The 18,005-nt window shown below is 39.5% G+C and overlaps 1 protein-coding gene across 1 annotated transcript in view; it reads left to right on the top strand.

Annotated features, from left to right (window-relative positions):
- The window catches only part of smad6b (SMAD family member 6b), a 29,564-nt gene extending 12,730 nt beyond the window's left edge, over window positions 1–16,834 (top strand). Inside the window, exon 4 of the mRNA XM_051869726.1 lies at window positions 15,903–16,834. Within this exon, the coding sequence (XP_051725686.1) occupies window positions 15,903–16,444 (542 nt within the window). The 3' untranslated portion in view covers window positions 16,445–16,834. The remainder of the gene's footprint in view (window positions 1–15,902) is intronic.
- Window positions 16,835–18,005: the final 1,171 nt, after the last annotated feature.

Below are 18,005 nucleotides of genomic sequence, written 5' to 3'. Positions count from 1 at the left end.
GTTCTGCGGATTGTTTATTTGAGGGGAAGGAGGCCTCAGCCAAACATCCTGTTTTAAAAAGCTTGCCTGGGTTTTGTAGTGCAGTGGCTGCTCAACTACCCCTTTGACGGCAGGGGGAAGCTGAGGAATGTTGAAGAGAAGCCCAGCGGCCTGGAGGTGATGAGTTAGGATACATGTGTGAGAATACATGTGTCTGTGTGGCATTCATTTGATTTCAAATTATGTTATGTTTTTTATTTTGACGGAGAGATGCGCAGTTCCTTGCCATCGTGGCTATACCATACAGCTCTCCTTGAGCGTGTTCCTGTCCTGAATGATCGACTTCCTCTTCCCCTTACATAACACACATAAACAACACAAACAAATGCTCATCAGCCGATAGCAGATAGCAGAGTTATTCACCCACATTTATTGTATCCCACAACAGATTCCAAAAATGACAGGCATATTTGTTTATCATCATGTTATTTATGTCTCGTTGAGACTGTATTGAGTTTTTGTCAGTGGGTTTACATGTGTGTGCACAAGCAACTTGGTCTTCTTGATGAGGATTTGGAGTTGGATTTTTAGCGATATTTGATTTAATTTTATATTTTATATCCGCTTTGTTTGACCGCTATAAATTTTTCAAGATGTGAAGCAGTATTGAAAAGCAGAATTTTTTTTCTCAAAAGAACTCAGACTGTCTGTATTATTGTTGTGATATCAGTCACATATTACACAAAATCAATATCAAGAATGAGTCACTATTGGCGGTATGATGATAACTCTTTTTCTTGTAATTGACTGTGGCTTTAATTTCAACCAGGCATGTTCATTTAGTCCAATGTGTTTTTACAGAAGGCGTCAAAATGCAGGTGCAATATTCACTTTATAAGTCCTCTAATCCAGGGGGTTATTGTTTATTTTTTTTATAAACAATTATTTTATTTTATTGTATTATTTTATTATTTTTATTTTATTTTTTTTATTTACAGAAAGTGTGCAATATTTACTATATACATCCTCTAATCTAGCGGTTATTATTTTATTTATTTATTTATTTATTATTTTATTTAAAAACTATTATTTTTTTTAATTTTATTTTAATATTTATTTTATTTTATTTTATTTACAGAAAGCGTCAAAATGCAGGTGCAAAATTTACTGTATATGTCCTCTAGTCCAGGGGTTATTATTATTTTATTTTTTTATAAATAATTATTTTATTTTATTGTTTTATTTATTTTTTTTTTTTATTTTAATATGTATTTTATTTTATTTACAGAAAGCATCAAAATGCAGGTGCAATATTTACTATATATGTCCTCTAATCTAGGGGTTATTATTTTATTTTATTTTTTTATTATTTTATTTAAAAACAATTTTTTTATTTTATTTTATTTTATTTTATTTTATTTTATTTTATTTTATTTTATTTTATTTTATTTTATTTTATTTTATTTTATTTTATTTTATTTTATTTTATTTTATTTTATTTTTGTCCAGGCTAACACAGTGACATGAAGCATGCTTATTTATCATCCAACATATGACCAATGTGTCTGTCCATTTTAAAAGACACACCTATGAAAAGCTTGTGTGAAAATGCAGACCATTTGTACAGGTAATCGTTTCCTCACTGGCCCCACCCCCACCCAGTAATGAGTGAGGGATCGAGTCCTGCAATGCGCTCTGGGAAGGCTGGGGCAGCCCATCTCTCCTCTCCCTCCACCCTGCACGCTGCTGCGCCTGCCTGCCTCCTCCAATAGAGCCATTCATTCAGTCCGGGCCACGGGGTTAGGGAAACAAATAAAGAGGCAGCCATGCCATTAAAAATGTATGGAATGTCCAACTGTTAGTTTAGTGTTTTAGCGAGCCTCTTCTCAAGGCTGCGGAAGGGGGAACAATACTCCGTTGAGCGACCGTCACTGTAAAAAGCTTTTGCTTTCGGCCTCAGCTGGCTTGTGCCCAGCGGGCAAAAAAGGTGGCAGTAGTATATGCAAAGGCCGTTTTTATTTTCCAACCAGTTTCGGATTCCCGGTAATTATAAATTCCCGAGCCTGGCACCGGGGCGAACAAGCGGTGATTTAGGCCTGCGGTTTGATTGCCTAGCTAAAATAAAGTGAAGAATGTTTTCCCCCCTTCCTCCCCAGAGGAACATTGACAGTTGTGCGGGGACCTATGGCAGCCAGTATTTTTAAAACTGGGAGAGCCAACGCATTCCTCTTGCCTGCAGAATGCACTGTGTGGATTAACTGCAGGGGCCCATGGAGTCCAACATCCTCACGTTAACCTTCATTAAGAGAGAGAGACACAGAGCGTACATGGAGAAAGAGACATGGTGTATGAGGCACAATGGAGCGCTAGTCTTTAAATGATTAGTTCACTCAAATTTACTCACCGTCATTCTTTCTTTGTGATTTTTAAGTGAACTATTCCTTTCAGTGTTGTGTATGTCTTCTAGATACAGCGCGAGTAATTTTCTGATGTAATGTTATTCTCACACTGGATACATTTGTCACAGTGCATTTGCACAGTGGTTTTCTGACTTTTCAATGTTTCATTTGTCAATTTTTCTGTTTCTTCCTTTCTTTCTTTCCACAAGTTTGGCCAAGCAATGATGATGTTCTCTTGTTTTAGAAACGGGTGCTACAATCAAAAGGGTTGAAGGCAGTGCACACTTGTCAGGCTAACTCATATTGGCACTGGCATATTTTCGGATTTTTCCAGAACTCCACAAGGAGAGTTGTTTTTTCCTCTTGTGTTTGCTGCTCAAAATTATGGAAATATTATTCAGACTAACCGAGCAGGATATGCATGTCCAAAAGGGGGACTTCTACTCTCACAGAAGTCAAGAAATTAATGTATTAAATAAAATATATTACAATTATTCAATATGAATAATTCAATAATTGAATTCATTTGCCATTGATATACAATTTTTTTTTACTCTTACACACAAATCTTTCACCAAATAGTACACAGATATTGCAAAATAGTCAACTTATTCTAGTGACTAGGAGGAGCCATCTGCTTTTCTTAACATTTAAGAGTCCTTGATCCTCAAGCTAATGACTGCAAAACAGATAAGGGAAGGAGAGATAGAGATATAGCAAGAGAGACAGGGCTGGCGATCAAACTGCAATCACTCACTCTTTCACTCACTTAGCCGCAGCACATTCTCTGATGTGATTAGTGGTATGACGAAGCACACTGTACCTGTTTTAGTTTGCCCTGTTGGTCAATCTAAGCGCGGAACAAAAGACTCCCTCAGAGACACAAAACAGGATTTGTGAGCACCAGAGAGCAAGAGGAACACTGAGTTGATCCGCACTAACTGGACGTATTTGCTCTGTGTCCAGAGTTTGGTCTCTCTTTCTAAATTCAATTACAGCCCTCAATGGGGAGTTCATGCCATACCTCAGTGGCCCTTATTGAGGACTTCGTAAGCCCACAGCAAACAAGCCTGTTTACTTCTGCTTATTGTTGAGTATTTCATAGATTTTAGTGGCATTTTGAGGTGCGGTTGTCACGGTACCAAAATTTCAGTAGTCAGTACCAATACCTGTTGAAAGCTGTTGAATTAAGTACTTTAAAAAATTTTGTCCCGTTTTGTTTTGTCCGTCGGTTATCGCTGTCAATCATCGCAGTTTCCGATTCAGTCGCGCATTTAAATACGGTTGTCATTCCAGAAACTTTGCAGCGTACTTAGCACCTTGAAAAACTGAACTTGTATTCAAATTGTGAATGGGTAATCATGTTGAACAAAACAAAGACTTGTGCGGTAAGCGCATTCTGACTAACTTACGGACTAACACCTCTGATAGACCAGTGCGTTCACACGCTCAACAGATATGATTGTGATTGGCTACAGTGATCAGCGTTTGTAAAAACATGCTGTAAATAGAAACCAAACACAAACGAGAGCGTTTGAAAGCAATGTATATCAGCGGGTACCGAATATACCCAGTACTTGGTACTACCGGTACTGCAGAAATGCTGGTACCATCAACTTCTTTCTTTTTTTTCTTTTTTCTTTTTTTTTTTTTTTTGCTACCGATTGGTACTGGTAGTACCGGGACGTTTGACAACCCTGTTTTGAGTTGAACATGTCTGGGGGAGTGTCTTTTAAAGTATATGGTACTGGTGTGCCTCAAGGCTATGTCACTGGCACTTTGCTATTTCAGTCTCTCTGTTTCTTTGTCCTTCTTGCTTTGTCTTGGTCCTACCTGACAAGCTTTTCTTAGGCCGTGTGTCCACCAAAGCGTTTTTAGCCAGCTGAAAAAGTTAGGCGCTTCAGCAGTGCAGCGTTTTGTTTTTTTTTTTTAGTTGAGACGCTTTGTTGCTATGATACAGAATATCTGCAGCACTGTTACTTTTTCAGGTAATTTGTTTCAGACTAAAAATGTTGACACAATGTAGAGTACTTGCTATGTATGTTCAGAGACAAGCAATATTAATTTATCATCCATTTTGTTCCGTTCTCTGCTTGTTGATGTCTTTGTACAGCAAGAATGTTGTGACAGTTGGTCGGTGTTGTATTTGTCCCGCCCCTCCTCCACTCTGATTGGACGGCTGGCTAAAAAGTGACAGTGATGAGTGCAGTGTTTTACTCAAAGTTGAACATTCTTCAACTTGAGGCGACCGGTAAAAAACGCCAAGCGGTCAAGCGCTTGTGCATGAAAAAGACGCTCAGCGCCTCGCTACACTCAAAACAATTGGAAAAGTACCCTAGCCGCTGGAAAAAAACGCTTTGGTGGACACATGGCCTTAATGTAAGCCTTCTAAAGCTGGATAAAAAAAAATTTGTTTGAAAATTATATCTCAATCACTTTCCTTTTGATGATATTCGATACTTAGTTTTTTAGTTTTTTCTATATAAACATGAATGACTAATTAAATAATTTTAATTTAAATGCACTTATGTAACAGCACATGGTGATAAACACCAATATTTACTTATATTTAATATATTTTTTTTTATAAACCTCTTGATATCTTTAGGAAATGTACATTGAAATCTGTTAATTTATTGTTGAAATAATTGAGAATATATTGTGAATATTCAGTACATATCGCCAAGCCCTAGAGCCTTAAACTGTCTCTCCATTCATGTTGAAAGGCCTCATACCTCACAAGCTATTAAAAGTGCTCGCTTGTGCATTTTTAATAGGGGAACATAAACAGTTTGCTTTGTTTTAGGAAGCAGCTGTATAGCTACCCCGCACATGCGTGGCTTCAAGCTTTTGTGACTGAAACAGAAGGCGAAGACGGCACGGCTGTCAGGATGTATTCACTTGAGTGTTTATGATCCATTGGGCCGATCAATAGCACGCCATCATCTGAGCTGAGTATGTGTCCATCACCTTGCAGATGAGCTGTATCCAAATACACAGCTTTCGCCCTAAATTAACCTGAGATCAAGAACTGTCTCAACCACTGGCCTGGCTCCCTGCTCTGAAACTGTACCTGCTGTGTATCATTCAGCTGCCAGAGCCCATTTTACATTAATGTACGGCAAATATCTTTTATGACAGGAATGTTTGCGGTAATCAAACTCTGGTTTTCTGATAAGTTACGCTTAATAGATCATAATCACTTGAATAATAGATGATCTGTATTTTCGCATCTGTTTTCCTTGATTAAAAATAAGGATGGCTCCGGAACCAGTGGGAGAGAGTTTTTGGATAGAGTTAGAGTTTTGGAGTGTCCCCATAATAAGTATACTGTAATTTGCTTTGGATAAAAGTGTTGACTAAATGACAGACGAGTAAGGGTTTCATGGTTCATCAGATCTTTATGGCTTAAGTAATGCATATTTTCTTGGCTTCTTAGATATTGTGCAGAATCACCTTTAATCTGTTTTATTGCACCTACAGAGTGGTAAACACAAACCTATAATCTATCCCACACTCCCCTATAGAAGCAGCAGCAGTGTGATGTTGCGAGCGAGCTGTAGAAGGTCTGTATTTCTGGGAGTTTGTCCTTCACACTGCCCCGTCTGTTCTCATGGTAAAGGAATTCGGTTTGGATCCCCCAGTCCTTCTGGCTAAGTCTCACCCGTGGAGATCAGTACACAGATCTGTGGGTCTTCGCACCGTTTGACTCGGCTGTGGAAATCATTGCCGAGGCCCAGCAATCTGACCTGGGGAGACCGCATATTCGTTCATTTGTTGCTCTGGGCTCAGATGGCCCATGTGTTGAAATGTCAACACTAGTGAGTGTTAAGGAATCCGGAGAGGCAGGGCAGCAGTGACTGTCAATGAATCTGACTAGCTAAGCTCTGCTTTATATGGGTCTGAGGTGTGAATCTTGAGCACATTTGACCAAGTCGTCATTAACACTATAGAGCCATAGTGAAGGGATTAAAATATATGCTCGCCATCTGCAATGCAATCCGCTTGCAGTCTGTAATTCTAGGCTGTGAATTCTGTTTATTTGCATTTTGATAAATGCAAAACAGATTGAGATTGCATAGCCCCTTCTTGGCCTAATTATAGGGCTGCACAAGTTATTGAATAAAGAATAATAATTATGGTTTCTGCAATGAATCATGAAAAATGTTGATTACAGCATTTCTTTTATGTCTTGTCCTGATGCCAGTCTATTTGCAGCTTGTTTTTTTTTTGTTGTTGTTGTTTTTTTTAATTAATTATTTATTTATTTTTGCAGGAATTGTAACCTATCATAGACAAGTAAATGCATAAATGCAGTGAAGAATTATAATTTATTAATTAATAATTTATTTGAAATGTTATTTGAAAAGTAAATATGCAGATTTGATCTGGACAAAGAATACATCATGCATTGCCCTACACAAAATTTTAATGTAAATTATATTAAGCTGCAGCCCTATGTGAATGTTTTTTTTTTTGTTGTTGTTGTTTTTTTACATTTTTTATTTAAAATTCTGTTTGTCACCAATATAGAACCTATGAAATAGGAGAATAATAAAAAGGTAAACATGAATGAATATTAAGCAAATATAAATGTATTATTTGTATATTTCTATTATATATATATATATATATATAATTATAGAAATATATAAATAATGTTATTTATCTGTTATTTTTTTTTTAGCTCTGTTTGTCACCAATATAGATCTTGTGAAATGGAAAAATAAATAAAAAATATACATAAATATACATTTTTAATATTCATTCATAAATATAAAATTTATATTAAACGAACATTAATTTATTATATTTGTATAATTATATAAAAATGTATATATTTTATCCCTATTAGCCCTATTTGATGATTATTATTATTATTTTTTTTAACTCTTTGTCACGATTACAGAACTTGTGAAATGGCTCGACAAGCACAGTTTTCATTCCTGTGTTGATGTATTTCCTGTTTAAACAGGAAGTGGGGGCGGGACACATATTTTTTATGTCTTAAAAAAACTTAACTTTAGTTAAACCTGCATGAACCATGATTTTGCTCCCTGATGGTGGTTGCAGGTGGTATTAAAGTAAAGGACATTGTCATTCTAGAGAGCATTTGATTGGACAAAAATCTGTCTAGTGCAACATGAGTCAGTATTTTTGGTCTGTGTTTAAGTATTTTAAATATGTATATCTACTAAATGTTAAATTAGCACTTGCATACAGATGACCACAAAGCAGCCCCAAAGCTGTCATTTTGTTTTCCTGGTGTCTTTAATCCAATAGTTCCCTCTCACAGAAATGGTATAGAACGTTATTCCCTCTGCATGATTCCATTGATTTTGCTCCTGCCTTTTTAGATATGTCATCTCACCACTTTACAGCCCAGCAATGGAAACAAGGAGCCTGAGAAAATAGTAAAAACTCTAAAATTAATGAAGTGAAGGGAAGAAAAGGAGAACGGGTCAAAGAGAAAGAGATCTGTGTGAGAGTGCCGCCCCAGTTAGTGCGTCTGGCTGATAAAGCAGTCTTTGATGGCAGAGATAGCACAGACGCCAGCCTAAATGTGGCCCGTTAGTGTGTTGTAAGTCGCCCTGTAGTGATAGTTGTCTAAAAAATCAGAGCCGTACCAAAGAGAGGCGAGAGGGAGGGAAGTATGCCGGCATTGTTTGTTATGTTTCACTTTTTCCCCTGGTCCAGGCAACCGTAATTCCAGCTTCCCTCTCTGACCCCAGTGAGAAGAAGAATGCCCAGGCCTGTCAAGAGTGGCGTCAAAAGATGAATTCTGTCCACCATAAAACTTCACTGTTCTGTTTCTCCTGCTCACATAAACACTCTCTGTCTTTCTCCCCCTCCGCCTGTCAGCGCAGTGGTACAGTCTAATAGCTGGAGGGAATCTAATCCTTGGCACAGGATAAGAGACTCAGACTCCCCCTCCATTCCCTCCCTCTCCATCTCTCTCTCTTTCTCTCTCTCATTCGCTCTCAGTTCAGTTCAATTCAAGAAAGCTTCACTGCCATGAATGTTAGGATCACATTATTTCCAAAGCAACAGTGTCTCTCTCTCTCTCTCTCTCTCTCTCTCTCTCTCTCTCTCTCTCTCTCTCTCTCTCTCTCTCTCTGTCCTGTCTCTTTCCCTCTCTGGTTAAAGGGTCTGGCAGGAGTGCTGTGGAGGAATGAGTTCATCTTTTCAGAATTCCCTGGATTAGAGGGGATGAAAAAGACAGGGATGTGGGCCTGTAGTTTGGTGGGAAGAGATGACAAGCTGCTGTTTTTCCTCTCGATCTTTCTCTCGCTCTGGATCTGCCCAGAGCTCTATGGACGTGTGTTTACCCCAAGGCGGTTCTTTTCTTGCCTTTTCTCCTCCCTGCATGGTGTTTTTAAAAGCATTAGTGGATAATCACATAGTATCACCATTGAAATCAACCCCTTTTTGTGTACTTAGAGTTAATTACCTCCAACTCACCCCAAATGAATTTTTTTTTTGGTGTGGTGTGGAGGGTGGGGTGTGTGTGTGTGCAAGCAGATTCTCCAAATCTCTTTTTCTGCCTTTTTCTTTTAGTCGTTTCACCTCACATGGAGTCTCACTTCTGTGCATCTGCAAAAATGTAATGCGAGACATTGTTTGAAATACAATATGATCAATGTATGGTCCACATTTTTTCATGCATAATTCATATTCTACCATTCCTGTTGTCTTTGCTTATAATGCGCCGCATAAGGTCTAAACACAATGGGACGAATACATGAAACAGTTTTGCAGTCTCTATTACTTGTTCACCAATCACCTACAATCTAGTTGGACCAGGTGCTAGTACATTTAATTATTTAATATACTATAAGTCTCTTGTACTTAACAAGGTTGCATTTGTTTGATAAAATTCTGTAAAAACAGTAGTATTGTGAAATATTACTACAGTTTAAAATAAATAATATATGGGTCATTGATGAATAAGGTTTTTAAAAGTGTAAAAATGGAGATATAATTAATTTTGAAGTTTTATCAAGTGTTAACAATGAGATTGTGGTTTTTATAATCAATTAACACTGCTTTTGTAATTTTTTTACAAGATGGACAAAATTTGTCGCCAAAAAAGTAATTTGGTTTAACCAAAATTTCGTTTTTACCAAATTACACTTTTGGTTATACCGAATGATGATATTTTCAAACAATGCTAACAGACTGATATCTAGCTAGCTAGCTTGCTAGCTAGCCGGCAAAAGGACAATCAAACATTTTATATTTAGTACAAGTTTTTAAAATATTACAACATTTTCCATGTTTTATAGCGCTTGTACCAAATGACCTGATGTTTCAGGACATGCGTATGAGTAAAAATATGAATTTTTCAAATAGTTAAAAGTGAGTTAGTTACTTTGCTTCACGACCATGTGGTCCTGTGCAGGTGTCTGAATGATGTCACATCCTGTCACATGATATTGACCGCATGACTTGATCCAAAATGGATGTCCCTTTATATTGGTTACTCCGAATGACATCAATGAAATTCATTTTTCCGGACATTCTTTCTCATAACAAAGCAACGACTTCTACACATAATTTTAATACTAGTTTGCAATATGTTGATATATGATGTCATACCTCAAACTTTTGAATGGTAGAGTATATAGAAATATTAAGTAAATATTAGTAATATATAGTATTTATATTTATATTTATTTAAGATTATTCATATCAAAACCATAAGTGCAAAACAGCTTAGAGTAGTAGAGGAACAGTACCTAAAACAATATTACAAAACCAATATTTAGCCACATTCAAAGCCATTGTAAAATAGTTAATATACACATGACTGTGACTGCACATCAGTTGAATTCTTGCACCATTGCCTGGCAACCGTAAACAACTAAACTCCGCCTAACATTCTGCCTAACAACACCCCTTATTAACAAGTTGTTCATCGCCTTGACTTGTCTGTGTATTTTTGCATTACTCCACGTTTCCTCGTTGCACGTGTAAATAACGTAAAACAGTCCTGCCCACTGATAGCCGCGCACTGTATATACCACAATACCGCCCATTCCAACACAGATTGTTTTTTTTCTTTAATGCAAACATGGCCGTCTAGCCTGAGAACGGACTGTGAATTGCATGTTTACCTTACTGTTCGAGTAGCACATCCACCAGAGCATTATGTACAAGCTCTGAATTTCAAAGGAAATACCTTTGTGGCTGTCTAGCTGAGCGTGTGTGCATGTTTTGTTCATTTCAAGGGCTGGTATTTGTCTGAAAACAAAATGGAGACTAAATAAAAGACTTTAGCCTTCTGACAAAGTAACCTTTAGTCTCGCAGCCTTCTTAAGCTCTTGCTTTGTAAGTCAACAAGGCCCTCGCTGTTGTTTGATCTCAGCTGGACATGTTTGCTTTCCTTTGAGCGATTTACTACTCTAATATAATCTTTTCCTCAAGCAACTGTTGCATTTTCTACAAAGTTTGCACCTGTGGGCTGTGTGCAGAATTTTACACACTCTTGAACTGTCACTAAAAGTAGTCGCTGATTGTTTTCAACTGTGTAGTTTTCATGTGTTACAGCACACGGGCAGCAGCATGTTTGTGAAGCTTTGTGTTTTTCAGTCGTTCCAGCTGAGCTCGGGAAGGGGGTCAGACGCCGCCGTCCCCTCGGAGCCGATGACAGCGTGTGTCTTCTAAGAGATTGACACTGGCGGAGACAGTTTTGAGAATATAATAACAATAATAACACACTCTACTTTTCTAATGGGTAAACCGAGCTGTTGAAAGGTGCTGGGGTTAAATGAACGCAGAGCGGCGTAATTGTTCCCAGCTTTTGTCTTCCACCCCTAGTGAAGTGCGCGTGCGTCGAAAGAGAGAGAAAAACTGAAGAGTTCTGAGGTGTTCTCACTTAAGCTAGCACTTAGTCTGCCATTATTATCTGTACTCAAAGTGATGGGCCCACAGCGCTTAAGTGTTGTTAACTAAACCGTTGCTGAGTCATTAAGGTACATGAGTTGAGATGTCCACCGCCTTTGAACTAACACCTACTTGCTGCAGTTGATGCAGCCTAAATGAGGTTTATTATACTAAAGTACCGTCATTGGCTGCGATTAGAGCCGTGGTGCCGTCCGTCTGTCTGTCTTTCCTGGTCTGAGTAAGACTGTATTTCCAGCTCTGGCGGCTTGTCAGAGGCTCTTCACTGACTCATGAGTGAGGCCTCCAGGGAAGGGGAGACAGGAACTATTGTATCCTGCTTGTTGTGTGCTTGCTGATGTGCATTTTCCAGCTTCTACCTGAACACATGCACGCACACAAAAACACACTACCACACGGTGCAATCATTTAACGTTCTGATCAAGGGATGAATTTGTTTCTTGAAATGTGCAAATAAATGACCCTTTTATTTTATACTAAAAATGCCAGTTAAGATACAAAACATAATTCACAACTACACGCAGCACGTTTGGGCTTCCGCAAGAACCAATGAGGTTCATTCTCGTGTGTTACGCAGCACGTTTCGGCTTCAGCAAGAGCCAATAAGGTTCATTCTCATGTGTTACGCAGCACGTTTGGGCTTCCGCAAGAGCCAGTGAGGTTCAGTCTCGTGTTTCGCAGCACATTTTGAGCTTCCGCAAGAACCAATGAGGTTCATTCTCGTGTGTTACGCAGCACGTTTGGGCTTCCGCAAGAACAAATGAGGTTCATTCTCGTGTGTTACGCAGCACGTTTGGGCTTCCACAAGAACCAGTGAGATTCATTCTCATGTGTTACACAGCACGTTTGGGCTTCCGCAAGAGCCAATGAGGTTCATTCTCATCTTACGCAGCATGTTTCGGCTTCAGCAAGAGCCAATAAGGTTTATTCTCATGTGTTACGCAGCATGTTTGGGCTTCCGCAAGAACCAATGAGGTTCATTCTCGTGTTACGCGGCACGTTTGGGCTTCTGCAAGAGCCAGTGAGGTTCATTCTCGTGTTACACAGCATGTTTGAGCTTCCGTAAGAACCAATGGGCTTGCGCAAGAACCAATGAGGTTCATTCTCATGTGTTACGCAGCACGTTTTGGCTTCAGCAAGAGCCAATAAGGTTCATTCTCATGTTACGCAGCACATTTTGAGCTTCCACAAGAACCAATGAGGTTCATTCTCATGTGTTACGCAGCACGTTTTGGCTTCAGCAAGAGCCAATAAGGTTCATTCTCATGTTACGCAGCACATTTTGAGCTTCCACAAGAACCAATGAGGTTCATTCTCATGTGTTACGCAGCACGTTTGGGCTTCCGCAAGAGCCTGTGAGATTCAGTCTCGTGTTACGCAGCACATTTTGAGCTTCCGCAAGAACCAATGAGGTTCATTCTCGTGTTACGCAGCACGTTTTGAGCTTCCGCAAGAAACAATGAGGTTCATTCTCGTGTTACACAGCACGTTTGGGCTTCCACAAGAACCAATGAGGTTCATTCTCATGTGTTACGCAGCACGTTTGGGCTTCCGCAAGAACCAATGAGGTTCATTCTCATCTTACGCAGCATGTTTCGGCTTCAGCAAGAGCCAATAAGGTTTATTCTCATGTGTTACGCAGCACGTTTGGGCTTCCACAAGAACCAATGAGGTTCATTCTCATGTGTTACGCAGCACGTTTGGGCTTCCACAAGAACCAATGAGGTTCATTCTCATGTGTTACGCAGCACGTTTGGGCTTCTGCAAGAGCCAGTGAGGTTCATTCTCGTGTGTTACGCAGCACGTTTGAGCTTCCGTAAGAACCAATGGGCTTCTGCAAGAACCAATGACGTTCATTCTCGTGTGTTACACAGTACGTTTGGGCTTCCGCAAGAACTAATGACGTTCATTCTCATGTGTTACGCTGCACTTTTGGGCTTCCGCAAGAACCAATGAATTTTGGTCTTGTGCGTCAAGCAAATACGGATGAGCTTCTGTTTATGTTCGCTGATCAAAGTTTATATGTGAATAAAAGCCTAAATTCAATCTCTTCATCATATAAAGTGATCTTGTCTCTTTAGAAAAATTGGTCTAAACCGCTCAATTCATATGGATTAGTTTTACAATCTCTTTATGAACTTTTTGAAGCGTCAAAGTGGTAGTTGCGTAGCTGTCAATGGAGGGACAGAAATCACTCCAGTTTTATTAAAAATATCTTCATTTGTGTTCCAAAGATGAACGAAAGTCTTATGGGTTTGGAACAACATGAGGGTGAATAAAGAATGACAGAATTTTCATTTTTGGCTGAACTATCCCTTTAAGTTGGTATGAACACTGGTAGGTAATTTGTTTGTTGTTCTTAGACCAACTAGAAACTATCTACCATGTTGCAAAGCTATCTTAGGCTGGATATTTCAGGCAGGGAGTGTTTAAGGAAGAGTAAATCTGAAAAACAAAGAGATGGCACTGACTGGTTTTGAGTTCTAAGATTCTAATGAGTTTGCCCGATTTGTTCTCTTCCTTCCCCGTCTCCTTTCCCACTGACACACACTCACACGGCACCACTCAGGCGAGAACAGCCAAAACACACACTCCTCTCTCAAACACAAACATTGGCTGATATTCTCTTCAGCTCTAATATACTTAAAACACATGAACACACATGCACAACACCCTCAGGAAAAGGGCCGGTCTCTGGGCTGAGCATTGTTCGCTCCCAAGCTAAACATTAAATAGATTATTAACCTTTAATCTTTGCACCTCTGTTTAAACCCACAGAGCAGGCAATGCAGACTCAACCACCCCCTTTCTGTATCTCTTTCCCTCTCGCTCACATTAAAACAGGGGGGCATTAATCATATCACAGCACTTCTGCGTTAGACCGCCATGTTTCATTTTTGCATCTCATGGATTTAGGTATAAGTTCGAATTCAGCCCTCATTAGGCTGCATAGCTAGAAGCATGTCTTCCTGTATCTTTTCCAAGCTACTGAGTTCACATAGATTCTTTGTGGAGAAAAATCTGGAGAATTATTATGATTTAGTCACAATATTCCCCATGGCGTGTTTTTGGATGTAAAGGCCAGTGCAATGGTTTCATTAAACCATTCAGGCAGAAAAACCACCTTGCAAGCTCAAAGGATGTAAGGAATTCTGTAATTTTAACACATAGGGGCCCAGTGCAAGGGGCCATTTCAGTAAAGAGTGTGTGTAAAGAGAAGTCAGTCCTGATTCCACATATCCAAACAGTTATGCTTGAATCGGCAGCAGTTCTCATACATTTAATTTGTAGGTTTGCTCACTGTATGCATGTGTGTGTGCTTACATTGTTTGACGTATTTGATTTATGGGTCAATTATTGGTCCTCTACTACATCAGATCTTGGCACTGGTTAAAGGGATAGTTTACCCAACAATAAACATTCTCTCATTTATTCACCTTTATGTAGTTTCAAATTCATATGCTGTTATGTTGTTTTTCAACAGAACACAAAATGAGAGTTCTGAAGGTAAGTCTTTAAATTGGAGTCAAGAACCCTAGGGTTCTATAGAACCTTTTTTTCTAAGAGTGTAGTTTTATGATTTTTTTTGTGTGTGTGTTTGATGTCCTTTTTGGAACATGACAGCCTTGGTCGCTGTAAAATGTCGCATAAAGATTCTTAAACTTGCAGCACACGGATTTGGAAAGACATGAGTGAACTATTCCTTTAATGACCTGGGCATTTGTTCGCCCCTGGGAGTCACAGCAAGTGAATGAAAAGGAACCATAGACCTGGCCCTTAAAATCTCCCTGCCAATAGCCTCTCGGGAGCAAAATAATAGCATCACTCAATGTGCAAGTTAATCTGAGCTGATAGTGTGAAGCCTGAGGGGTCAGGAGGTCACAGACTTGCTCTAAGTTGTCAGGGAGCTGAAAGCTGTCCCCAGGCCCACAGCGTGAGCTGGCAGGGAGGAGACGCTCCCTTTCCATCCAAGCCATCACCACCATCACCCACCCACAGGAATGTGGAAGAGAATAGAGACGGGGGAGGGAGTTGTTGCCGGATATGAGCTCACAGCTTTTCCAAATACCCCATCCCCACAAATACTTTCTCCCCGGATCAAGAAAGAGCGCGCAGAAATATACACAATGCCTGCCGCGTGGAAGCGTTTAAGTGTGTGTGTGGCTGAGATAGACACGTATTCAGGGAGTTGTAAGTCACTCAGGGTTTGGCAACATATATGCAATCCACAAACAAACTCTCAATCCATGGAAGTGAATCAAATGAGCTGGTTTGGAGGGTTTTGGCTGTTCTGTATAACGTGTGAATTGCGAGTATGCTTTTTTTTTCCTTTTTTCTTTTTTGGAGAGTATAAGATTCAATTGGAATTTGGAATATTTTTTGTACTTGTTTTGAGACCTTTTTTCTCACCTTCAGCTTTTCTTTTGCGCACAACATATGAGTAAATAACTTGAATGAATTAAGTTTTGAAGTAGTGCCCTCTTGAGGCAATACATAACAGTGCAGCATTCAACTCCACTTCTCTAACTATGTTTCTGGCCAGCAAATGTTTTCATTTTGTTTGCAGTATAATGTCATGGGAAAACTTAATGACAGACCCATTCTCTTTTCTTGTTTCAGATGCCAGTCTGTCACCTGATGCCCCCAAGCAGAGTCATTGGTGTAACGTGGCGTACTGGGAGCATCGAACGCGGGTGGGCCGCCTCTATACGGTGTACCAGCCAGCTGTCAGCATTTTCTATGACCTACCTCAAGGCACGGGTTTCTGCCTCGGCCAGCTGAGCCTGGACCAGCGCAGCAGCACCGTGCAACGGACGCGCGGCAAGATCGGATACGGCTTGCTCCTCAGCAAAGAGCCGGACGGAGTCTGGGCCTACAACCGCAGCCAGCACCCCATATTTGTCAACTCGCCTACCCTGGACGTACCGGGGAGCCGTAGCTTGGTGGTGCGCAAGGTGATGCCTGGTTACTCCATCAAAGTGTTCGACTACGAACGCTCATCCATGCTCAGGCAGGGGGCCGAATCCGAGCTGCTAGATGGACCGTATGACCCGAACAGTGTGCGCATCAGCTTTGCGAAGGGCTGGGGCCCTTGTTACTCCCGTCAGTTCATCACTTCCTGCCCGTGCTGGCTCGAGATCCTCCTCAACAACCACAGATAACACATACACACATGGACTTGATTGTGTTGAGAGACTTTTGGACTCCACAAACTATCCCAAATATCATCTACTTAGATTTAATATAAAGTTTTATATATTATATGAAATATATATTATACTTGTAAATACTGGAGTCATTTTTACGATGTAATTATTTATGTATGGTGCAATGTGTACATGGACAAGAGGAAAAAACGGGAAATGCACTTTGGCTTATATATTATATATATAAATATCTATAAAGATACAGAATCTTTCAATACCAATTTGAAAAATTATACAGCAAAAATAGGAAGAGCCTGGTTTTGGTGTATAGTTTTCATATACTATTAATATCCAGATGAAAAGCTAACACCATTCACACATTGATAATAAAGTATTCGCATAATATCGTTTTGCTTTTTTTCTTTCACTTAGGATTTTTTCACCCATGAACAATACTTGATTTTAAATGATTGTTTTTACATGAAAAACAAGACAATGTGAGTGAGTACTGCACTGTACGCTCTTAAAGTCCCGCTATTATGCTATTTTAAAGATTCTTAATTTTGTTTTGGAGGTCTCCTATAACAGGTTTACATGCATCAAAGGTCAAAAAATGCTTTAATTTTCTCATAATATACATTGCACATCACCACATTTTTCAATGATTCTCAAACGACTCGTCCGATGCAGTCTCTCTAAATCCCTCCTTTCCTAAATCCCTCCTTTCTGTTGTGATTGGTCTACCACTTACACCGCATGCGAAAACAAACGCCCATTACCATAACTGATTCAGCTCCGGAGGGTTCCTAAAGCTCAGCGATTGTACACACTGTAAAGACAGTAACGATGACGTTGATTTTACTATATCAATCCGAGAGCAAGTCCGATGATGAAACATTGGAAGAACTAGTTATTCAACTTGAAACTCCATCGCAAGAACGACTTGAGCAGGACGTTTCTCAGTGATAGACTACACTACCACAATTTGACGTATATTATGACATGTTGCAACTGTAATTCCTCTACATCAGCATTAACAAGTGTATCCCTCAACAAACCGATGTGTATATTTCTAATTTATTGCGGTGCACATGTGGGAACCGTATCATTAACTATCAATAATAGTGCTAACGTTAGCCAAGCACTAACGTGAATGACTGATGTAACATTAAAGTTTGTAAAACAAAACTTGCTCCATCCTTTATCACTACTCTGAGTAGTAAGAACGACAGACAATCTGCATTAATGGACACAATTTTACCTAATAGCCAAGACTATAGAATAACACAAGATGCGTCACATATTGTTTTGAATGGTGCAACACGCAATATGGAGGAATAAGTCCCGCCTTCTAATTGGTAAAGTCATTGCGCCACTGCAGCGGCCGTTAGAAGCTCCGGTTCCTATAGAAACAGTCAGACGTGCACTTTCGGCTTCACAACTTTGGAGATCGTTTACATTCACAGACAGCTACGTTACACATTGCATGAAAGGTAATATTGGAAAAAGCATAATGGGGCACTATAAAAATAATGGTTCCAAAAGGTGGTTTTCAAAGTGATACCATTTTGGGTTC

This window comes from Ctenopharyngodon idella, chromosome 18 (assembly GCF_019924925.1).
Source record: "Ctenopharyngodon idella isolate HZGC_01 chromosome 18, HZGC01, whole genome shotgun sequence".
NCBI classification, from domain to species: domain Eukaryota; kingdom Metazoa; phylum Chordata; class Actinopteri; order Cypriniformes; family Xenocyprididae; genus Ctenopharyngodon; species Ctenopharyngodon idella.
Note: the sequence above shows the minus strand (reverse complement) of the source record. Positions and strands in the feature narration are given on the sequence as shown.